Below are 10,998 nucleotides of genomic sequence, written 5' to 3' on the forward strand. Positions count from 1 at the left end.
CAAAGTGGTCCTTTAAAGCACAGGTCAGGTTCAGATAGATGCTAGATACCTGAAAAGTTCATTTACTCAGGAGAGCTTTCAGGCAATTAGTAAACATTCATACAACCAGGACAATTCTTCAGCTCCAAAAAGATTTTATAGACAATCTCCCATTCAAAAAAATTGTTGGCTCCAATCCTGCTTTACTTTAAAGAGATATTACTGCAGTCAGAAATAAAACTATTCCTTTGAAAGTATGGTTGTGTCATATTTTTCATTATAGCCTTATTAAAAAAAAAAATAAAATAAAACCCTGAGAATCAGCAGGAATATAGATTATAAAGTGCTCAAGTAATACAAAGCACAATTTACACAAGCACCTCTTGTCCCCTTGCCCTCTCTGGTCTTGATCAGGCAGCACAGGCTGCTTCCTTTTCCCTGGCTATGATTCTGAATTTGTACAATATCATCCAAGAATGTGTGTTATCTATAGACTTTTTTTTTCAAATGTACTTTTAGAAGGGTGTGGGCTATTTCAAATGTAGTTTGTACACATGAAAATATACTAACTATAACACTGCCAGCAAGCTATATTTTCCACATGAGGAAAAATTCAAGGCATGTGCCGTATGGACTCATGGGGTCGATAATCAACTATTGTGTCTACCTTGTTGCTCCACCACGTAACTCCCACGTGCAGTGCATAATCACAGCAGACTTTAGGGTCTGCCCAGCTCTTCCAAGTATCAAAGGCTTCAATAAGAGAACAGCCTTTCTGAGGAATGGCAAAGTCGATGATCATAGTTGTGCCTCCTGCTATAGCAGCCTGAAAGCAAGAAAGTTATTTTTTAGCAAATCAGTGAGAAAAATAATGCATAGTTTCTCTCACCCTATCCAATCCCCTATGCTGCCATTAATCCTAATGCACTGAAAAGCCAAAAGCCACTGAAAAGTTTCCTTAAGTGAAGCCTGAACTTGCAAAATGACTGTGGAAATATATTTGGGTTCCTTTGAGAAGGATGTTAACACCCAACATCTCAAGCAGGTATTCAGGAGGATCATGGGGAAATTCTCACACTGAAGAAGTTTGGTTTTGTACATTTTGAATAACTGTCTTCATTTAGCAATCAGGAGCAGAATAGCAAATATACTGACATAAGAATGAACAAATCATTTGCAAAAAAGCAGAGGTTTGGAGAGTTACATAAACATGTATGAATTCAAATGAATTTGTGAATTCAACAAAATATTTTTTCCAGAAAAGATGTTCAAACTGTCAACATTTTTACAACAAAACAGCCTGACTTCTTATTTGTAAACTAGGATCTAAAATTAAAGAATACTTGTAAACCTGAAGAAAAAAATGTGTCATTGGCCCCACACTTTCACCAAAAGTCTCTTTTTTCCCGTAACATTTGTAAATAGAAGTGCTCTGTGCCTTTATTTATTTAAGTGCACAGATAAATCTTAGCTAATCATTGTAGCATATTTTGCAATTAGCTGGCACACAACTTTGCCTCTCTGATCCTCTTGCTAAAATATTTGTTAGATTATGACCTTGTGTAAATAGCTCTTTCCACTTTCCACACTTTGACCTAGGTCAAGAAGGTCCACAACATCTAGCTTTTAGACATTTGATCACTAGAATGGATCTAGAGCCTTCTTTTAGGCATCTAAGTGATGTCCTGCTTTGTGTATGCAGTCTAGGACTTGCACCTGCCCTGTCCAGTGCCTCCAAAGAGTGACTCAAAAAACCAACATGCTACCTCAAGCTACCATCTTTTTTTGGAAGTTAAGTATCTCACCTAATTTAGGTTTTCATAATGCAGGCAACAACATCTGTGTTAGTTTGCAGCTTTGGTTCTCTTAAAGTCGGAGTAAAGAGTAAAGATCAGGAGTAGTCAGCATGGCTTCACCAAGGGGAAATCATGCTTAACCAATCTGATAGCCTTCTCTGCTGGAATGACTGGCTGGGTAGATGAGGGGAGAGCAGTGGATGTTGCCTACCTTGACTTCAGGAATGCTTTTGACACTGTCCCACATAACATCCTCACAGGCAACCTCAGGAAGTGTGGGCTAGATGAGCAGAAAGTTAGGTGAATTGAGAACTGGCTGAATGGCAGAGCTCAGAGGGTTGTGATCAGTGGTGCGAAGTCTAGTTGGAGGCCTGTAGCTAACGGTGTCCCCCAGGGGTCAGTACTGGGTCCAGTCTTGTTTAACATCTTCATTAATGACCTGGGTGATGGGGCAGAGTGCACCCTCAGCAAGTTTGACGATGATCCAAAACTGGGAGGAGCGGCCAATACACCAGAGGGCTGTGCTGCCATTCAGAGAGACCTGGACAGGCTGGAGAGGTGGGTGGAGAGGAACCTCATGAAGTTCAACAAAGGCAAGTGCAGGGTCCTGCACCTGGGGAGGAATAACCCAATGCACCAGTACAGGTTGGGGGTTGACCTGCTGGAAAGCAGCTCTGCGGAGAAGGACCTGGGAGTGCTGGTGGACACCAAGGTAACCATGAGGCAGCAATGTGCCCTTGTGGCCAAGAAGGCCAATGGTATCCTGGGGTGCATCAGGAAGAGTGTTGCCAGCAGGTCGAGGGAGGTGATCCTCCCCCTCTGCTCAGCCCTGGTGAGGCCACATCTGGAGTACTGTGTCCAGTGCTGGGCTCCCCAGTACAAGAGGGATGTGGCACTACTGGAGCAAGTCCAGTGAAGGGCTACAAAGATGATTAGGGAACTGGAACATCTCTCTTATGAGGAAAGACTGAAAGAGCTGGGCCTGTTTAGCCTGGAGAAGAGAAGGCTGAGAGGGGGTCTTATTAATGTATACAAGTATCTGAAGGGAGGGTGTCAAGAGGATGGAGCCAGACTCTTTTCAGTGGTGCCGAGCAACAGGACATGAGGCAACGGGCACAAACTGAAACACAGGAAGCTCCATCTGAACACGAGAAAAAACTTCTTCCCTGTGAGGGTGACAGAGCACTGGCACAGGTTGCCCCGAGAGGTTGTGGAGTCTCCTTCTCTGGAGATATTCAAAACCTGTCTGGACACGATCCTGTGCAACGTGCTCTAGGTGACCCTGCTTGAGCAGGGGGGTTGGATTAGGTGATCTCCAGAGGTCCCTTCCAACCTCAACCATTCTGTGATTCTGTGATTCTGTGAAAGTCAAGGAAGGCACTTTAAGAATGATATCAACTACACCTTCAGTAGGCATCTTAAGAGAAAGCCATAGTTTTTGCTGTTCCTTTTAAATGTTTTCTTCTGTCAACCAATATCAGCTTCAGAGTTCAAGTCATATTTATTTGATTTCTTTGTGATCTCAAATTTCTAAATATATTGATGATAGTTTAGAAAAACAATCTTCACAAAGAAGTAAAGGATTGTCGCAGAAAATGACAAAACTTTAGTATTTATTTGTGTACTGGAAAACATATAAACCTAAGTACTCCAGAAATCTAATTCTGCATTTCATTCAGTGAGGAAACATATTTTGTGATGTCTGTACACCAGCAGAACAGACACTGTGGACTTGATTTTTTTTCTATCCATTCATCACAGAAAGCAGCTTGGAGACCAGAAGTGCCTTGTGGAAGCCATGTTGGTAACTAAAATATTTCTGAAAAATATTGCCTATCTACAGATTTTGGAAAAAGACAGTTGTGAGGCTCATATAATAGTAGATCAGTTGCTATTTATTCTGTCATTTCTACCATGTAGCTGTGGAAGAGATGAAATTTGGGGAAAAAAATACCATGATCAAATTTAAAATCCTTTTCCAGCTGTCATTTCTGGAGATGGAAATTCAGTATTGTAGCCTTCCTTTTATATCTTATCTTGTCTGACTTAGACACGATATGTTTGACATAGCAGCCATTTTGCTATGGTAGAAGAGATCTGCTGTGATGGACAAAATAATTTCTTGTCAAAATTTGGTAGAATATTTACAGTTTATTTCAATGAATGTCAACATCTTCATTGCTCATTGAGAAGAAAAATTCTAGTATTTAAGACTATGCAGTGTAAAATATTACCATACATTATACCACTGGCAGCAAATCTATCATGAGTTGGAGTAAATATTGTTATTGAAAGAAACATGCTTGTAATTTAAGGATAACATACAAGTCATTTGTAGTTCTCCCTACAATACTCATGACATGATGAGACAAGCAGGAAGTGAAATTTCCTGTTAGAGTAGGGTCAGTCTAAGCAGGACTGCAAACTTGAAAGGGTCTTAATACTTGCGTAGTTACTGCATTGTGCCATTTGTTAAAATTAATTGAATTTAGCTTCTTATTTCAATTATGTTACAGAGGCAAATTCATATTTTGCATATCAGAAGAGAGCAATGCAATCCATTTCCCTAGAAGGGATGCACCATTGCTTTCTCCTTTTTGGCAAACTGCAGTTCTGCCATGAGAGGGGCAGGATATAACAGATAGGTTCTCTGAGGATGTTGACTAACACACAAGCCTGTTCAGTGGGCAATGCCATCAAGAGATGGCTGTGGGCAAAGGACTTCAGCCTCCACAGCAAGGCATTGAGAAAGCTATCTTACAAATTTCAGGGAGCTCTGCTCGAGCATCTTCACTGTATGAAGATGATGCATTGCTAATGCTAGCAATTGATACACTGCTGGTGCAGTTGATGTAATGAGATCAACTAAAAAGCTGAAAAAAAGAAGAAAAACAGACTCCAAGTGCAAAACTGGGAGAAATGAGATACTTTTAGAAAGTATATTTGAACTTGACTGTTGCTGAGAGAAACAGTAAGGGTAGAAATGAATGACCGAAGAAAAACCTGCATCGCTCCCATGCTAGCAGAGGAGAAGGATCAGATTACCACAGGGGTGCTTGCAGTGCACTGGGGGGAGTTAAAATGTTGCTTTAGTTAACCTTTGCTCTGAGAAGCATGGAGCTGGCTGCTGCAGGCAAGTCAGCTGCACCCAGCGTTGCGACAGCCATGGGAAGCGGCTGTGCTTAGCACCTGCCACCCTCACCCAGCAAAGTCTGTGAAGGAGCCCAAATAACTTGCTGGTTGAAGGCAGATCTCAGAGTAGGCAAACTGCTTATTACAGTGGCCCAGCCAAGGGATGGTAACTCATTAAACTCGATTTTCTGTGCTTCATTCATATCCTTTTCTGTCTTTCAGAAGAAACATTGAATAATCGTCTGGGACCTCTTTTTCTGAATGCACGCATCAGACATGCAGACACACGTATGCGCGCCCATGTAGCTCCATGCACACCTACCTTTGTTCCTGTGTAGAAGTCATCTTTCGACCTGCTGCCCATGAAAGGGAACTGCATGTGTGTATGCGTGTCGATGCCCCCCGGGATCACCAGCTTGTTGGTTGCATCCAGCACGAGGAGCCCGGTGGGAGGCTTGGGGTGGAGGTTGGGTCCCACTTGCTGCACCACGCCATCTTCCACGTACACGTCGGCCGCCACAGAGTAGTCATCATTCACAACTTTGCCCCCCTTGATCAAAAGCCTCTGCTGCGCCACAGTTTGGGATGGCATTGGCTCTTCTTCAGGCACCTATGAGGTCACTGCCAGGCCTGAGCTCCGGGAGCTGCCCTTCCCCAGAGGTATCTCACTGCCCACCCTTCTTCCAGAGCACCAGGTTACCCACAGATGGCCCCAAACCCACACCGCGAGCTGGTATTTATGTAGCTATCAGGGGAATGGCCTCCGCTACCTCCTCCAGCTCCACCCACCGCCCCCGGTTCGGCCCTGACGCTGGCCGGCCATGCGGTGAGCCACAGCGCGCGCTCCCCAGCTGCTCGCACAAAGCCTGCTTCTTCCCTTTTCCCTGTGATTTTCTATAACGGGACCTGTCTGTGGTGGAGGGGCACCATGGGGCAGCGGCAGCCTGAGCTTCGCTCCTGCCTGGGCCTCTCCCCGGGAACAAACGGCCAAGCCCCTGCTGACCGCAGCCCCATGCGATGGGGCCCGTTTGCTGCCAGGGCGCTGAGCTGCCTCCGTGGGGCACGGGCGACCCTGCAACCCTCACAGATCGCTTCAGAGGAGACTGGGGAAGGGCTGGCCACCCCATGGCCCCTTCCTCAGGACCCACGCGTGGCTCCCCCTCAAAATTTCCTCTGGCTGCTGGGTGAAACACAACCTGCCGCTTTGTCCGCAGGGAGGAGGCCCCTGGCGGGGAGGCCGCCGAGCCACCCTCCTCACCTTCACTATGGATGGCTGAGGCGAAGGCTGCTTTTCGGCTGCAGGAGGCTTTTCGGCTGTGGGAGGCTTTTCGGCGGAAGCACGGCCTCCGTCAGAAGACCACATAAAAATCATCTTGCAGTATATGGTGCTCTGCTCCATGCTGCCTGCTTCGCCTGAGGCGCCCGCTCCCCCCGAAGGCTCCTGCTGCTGTGGCCGGGGCGGCTGGGCGCCTTGGCCGCCTCAGAAGGGGCCATTGTGCCCACACAGACCCGGTGCCCGCCCGTGCCTGCCTGCAGCTGCCCACCCGTGCTGCCTTCCTGGCCCGGCGCCCCCAAGCCCCCACAGACGGCTGTGCTCCTCTCCTCCAGCCAAGATGGCTCCCGTCCGGTGAGGCCGTGCATGCGCGCGCGCTCGCCGCTCTCCCCCCAGCCCCAGAAGGGCCCCTCTTCTGAGACTCAGAAACAGCAAAACCAGCTAAGCAGGCCCTAAGTGAAATGGGAAAAGGAAGATGAGGGCTTTTGCAATGGCCTTTGTGAAAAGGACTTTCAAAACCCCAGCTGAGAAAGATAGCTCATACCTTTTAGAAGTTAGACCAGGAAAAAAGAGGAGGGGAAGTGAAATTAAGATGACTAGAAAATGTTCTAAAACCTTGGGGGGGGGGGGGAAGGAAAGAACTGCCGGGGGTTATTATAAACCTAGCTGCTTGAGCAGGGGGGTTGGACTAGATGATCTCCAGAGGTCCCTTCCAACCTCAACCATTCTGTGATAAGTGCTATTGCAATCTCAACATTTACAGACCAGCCTCCCTAGGTCTTATACAATTAAAGGTCAAGGAAATTAGTACGAACATAAACTGTAATTAGCAAATAAAGGTTTGTATAAACTTAACAAGACACTTTGAACGTCCTCTTTTTTTTCCCCCCTGATTTCAAAGGAAAAAGTCTGACTCATTCAGAGTGCCCTTGAAACTTATATCCCGATCCTTTCAAACAGTTGTTTCCCTTTTTAAAATTGCACATGTATCGTGTTTATAAATATAAGCTGAATTGTCACATGTTGCAATGAATAGCAGTATGACATAACTGGAACTATACTCTGTGATACAGGATACAGGAAAAGCAATTAGATACTGATAGATTCTGTAGTTTTTAAGTAAACATCCACTATAGAGCTAAATACTGGCCCAATTAACATATAATGTATGCTAATTTTACATATATTATACACATGTAGAGAAAACATATCTAAATAGATGGTATATGTGTATGATATCTGTTACTTTTTTTGCTAAGCATGTTTATTTTAATTTTTTAGCATAGATTATTAGACTACTACCATTTTGACAGATTTCATCTCTGTAGTGTCCTGGTACTACAGTTTCCCATGAAACTGTCCTTCTTCCAGCAAGTTGTGGATATCTTTGTGCAGTGTGCCCTTTTTGCATCTGTTAACTTTCTCTGCTCTTCATTTTCAGCTTGGATCTTTGCTTCTGGATGCTCCTTGGCACAAAAGTATATGTATGAGCATATTTTATTGGAAAGGACTAATCACTGGGAGAGTTTCCCCTTAAAAAAAGGAGGTCATTGTAATGTGACCTGTTCTACCCTGCCCTTGAATGCCTGTGCTATGAACTTTTCTGCTTCTTTCCTTCAGCAACACTGGCTTTTCTTAGTTGGCAATGACACTGCTCAAGTTTGTCTCTGAAATTGTTGAGTCCTTCATCTTCATCTTCTTGACCTCTTCCAGTTCAGTGATGATGCTGTCAAAAGAAAAAACTTTGTCTCTGAGGGCTGCGAGAGTGTGCACAGGTGTGCTACCGAAAAGAGACTGCTATAAAAGACTCTAGATGTAACATATTAGAAAACACTCATTTTCTCAGAGTTCCACCTTCCTTCTTTTTCTCTGAATGGGTAGGAGAGCAGCACCAGAAGTCTCCCTTTCTAGCTTTTGGTTCCAAAAAGTCTCTTCTTGTGCCTCGCCTTTGTGCTTTGGGACAGAGGCCCACTTGGCTTCATCTTACCACATGGCAACAGAAAAAGGTCGAAACTCATTTGGAAAAGCAGGGCAGAGAAGGAGAACAATGGAAAGCAAAATGCCATGAGGGCCAAGGGGCCACCTGTGCTGTGCTGAACAGGCAGGCAGAAAAGAGTAACCTGCATCTACCATGTCATCTGTGTATAAGGCTTGTAAAAAGACAGTGTCAGGGAGCTGTGATGGGAATTCAGACATGACCTCTGGCTGAATAATTACAATGATATTGATGAGCTAGGAACATTTGAGTTCCTGCAGTTTCAGATGAGAAGTAGGGGAAAGAAAGACCCAGGAGTGAAATCAAACTATGCTCCTCTAAGACAGGAGCTGTGAACATACGAGAGAGAGGACAGAAAAGAGGTCCTGAGATGGTGTAACGATGGGGATACACTTCAAATCCCTGCTGCCACTGAGACAGTGAGCCTGCTTCTCCCACCATGCAGATGGGTACCAGAATAACCGGGCTGCAAGCGATCTGAGATTCATGTGCCTCAAATACAAGTTTCACTTTCTATAAACAAAGTAATATTTGTCAAGTGAGGAGAAGGAGTGGCAAAGGAGTAGAGATCGATTCTGTTGCCTGCTCATCAGGGCAGTCATGTGGGACACAACAGTCAAGTTCATGTACTTGCCCCAGTGAATATTTAATGACTTACAAAGTGGAACAACATCAACAAATTATTAAATATTCTTTGGCATAAAGACTTAAAACTGAATCTTCCAACTTGGTGCCCAAACTACCAATCAATAGTCACTTTCTCCCCCTGTGGACAATGAACATATTTTTACTGAGTCTGTGTGACAGACCTAGACAATCACATCCAAATATGCTCTTGGGCTAGTGGTAGTGGTAAAGGTTTTTGTTTTTTTTTTCCAGATCAAACAGTTTCTACTCAAATCCTTCTCCCAAATTGGGCAGAGGGAGATAGGAACCCAGGCCCACATATCACAGCAGACTGTGTTAAGCCTGAGGGTATTCTGTTCCACCTTTTGTGTGTTGTACAAGAGAGGGTTGACATGGCTTAAAGCACCTAAATTCATGAAGAGTAGCATAGCTCAAAATCCTAATTATCTCTGTTTCTATAAGGCATAGGGCTTGAGATTCACTTCCCCTCCTGAGATTTCCTCATGGCTAAACTAGTCTTTGCAGATCCTACTCTCAAGTATCTGAGTCTTCCTACCTGTAGCTTCATGACGAACTCAAGAGCTGCAGATCCCACAAACTGGCAAGTCGATTGAGAGTCAGGCCCTATAACATTGTGCATAAGAAACCTGAATCTAGCCCACAGGTGTTTTTGAAAACATTAAATAGATTATTGATAGATAATGATATTCTTTCTAAGCAGTCCTTTTATTTAGTCCATTTGGACAAACAAAGTAATCTCACAGCAGCTGCATTTACGTAAATTTGGTAAATATTTGATATTTCAGAGTGCAGCTGTCCCTAGACAGAATGGCCTGGATTATCACCTGTGGGACAGAAACAATTCCTCAGTACTCTGTGAGACGACAACTGACCCTCATATTCTTAGTTATCACTGAGCCCTGCAACAAGGGCCTTGGCTCTTAATTGGCTTTGTAACCCTCCCTCCCTCACAAAACATTTTACTCTTTCTATCCTTCTCTTTGCACAATTTAAAATAAGTCTTTGCTCTGTAATCAGTTGCTGATTCTGCACTGTGCAGAGAAGTTTCCTGTGAAGTAAAGTAACTCATCCTAAAATATTACATAGTAGTTCAATAATTTGAGATACATTTGCAAACTTGAACTTGTATCTTATGCTAATGTTTCTATGGTCTGCAGCAAAGCAAATAATTGTGGAAATCTATACACTGGAATGATTGGTTTAATGTTGCAGCTATTGTAGAAGTATGAGCAAAGAGATTTCTAAGTGATCTAATAATTAAGCTAATTGATTTAAAGAACCCTGAGGAAAACCCAATCCACATCTACTACCTACCAAAAAGAAGTAATTCAGGAAACTATGGAATTTGTAAGAAACGGACAACTGAACTTTGGAACATGCAGAAGGCCTTGAGAACATCTAAAAGTCACTGTAATGATGATGCCATCAATTTGAAGGCTGACACACACACTTTTTTTTTCTAATGGAGCCTTTAACTGCTACATCACAGCATTAAATCCCACTTTATTTGTTTCTTACTTCTATTATAATTACCCTATCTTATACTCCCTTTGCCTCCATTTTCACATCCTTCTTATTATACGCTATTTCTGGAAAGCCATCCTATTATCACTCAGTCTTTTCCTTAATGCAAAGTTTCTTACTGACATCAAACTGACAAATAAAAGTTGGTGAAGCAGGCACAGAGATGTATCTCAACATACAGTAGATGCAAATAGTTGCTTGCATCAGCAGTGCAGGCATTTTGTGAAGGAAACAAAAAAGACCAAAGTTGAGCAGTGGGATGGACGAAGAGCTAATGAAGATGTATTATTAATATTTTCCATTTGACAGCTTTCCTCTGTGGAAGAAAGAATGGATTGTGAGCCCAGTTTTCAACACAAGAAAATTAACAGAAAGGATACCACTGGCTTTCAGTAATGCTGGATAAAGCACATTGTTTTGGAGGATCACTGTAAAGATCTGTCAGTTTTGCCATGATTTGCGGAAGGGAATGAATGGTTATCTTTTCACATATATAAAAAGTCAGCAGGACTTTGTATACCCCATATGCTTTTCTCTGCAATTCTGTAAAAGAACCCATAATACCTGTCCCCCATGGATTTCCTTTCCCACTCCAACTCTCTGTTATAGGAGTTAAATACTCATTCAATGAAATCAGATGCTCTTGCATG

The 10,998-nt window shown here is 43.6% G+C and overlaps 1 protein-coding gene across 1 annotated transcript in view; it reads right to left on the reverse strand.

The window, feature by feature from the left end:
• DPYS (dihydropyrimidinase) overlaps positions 1-5,499 on the reverse strand; it is a 28,017-nt gene extending 22,518 nt beyond the window's left edge. Inside the window, exons 1-2 of the mRNA XM_013954649.2 lie at positions 5,230-5,499; positions 647-805 (exon numbers count right to left, since the gene is read on the reverse strand). Coding sequence (XP_013810103.2) covers positions 647-805; positions 5,230-5,499 — 429 coding nt within the window. The remainder of the gene's footprint in view (positions 1-646; positions 806-5,229) is intronic.
• Between the last annotated feature and the right edge of the window lie 5,499 nt (positions 5,500-10,998).

This window comes from Apteryx mantelli, chromosome 2 (genome assembly GCF_036417845.1).
Source record: "Apteryx mantelli isolate bAptMan1 chromosome 2, bAptMan1.hap1, whole genome shotgun sequence".
Lineage (NCBI taxonomy): Eukaryota > Metazoa > Chordata > Aves > Apterygiformes > Apterygidae > Apteryx > Apteryx mantelli.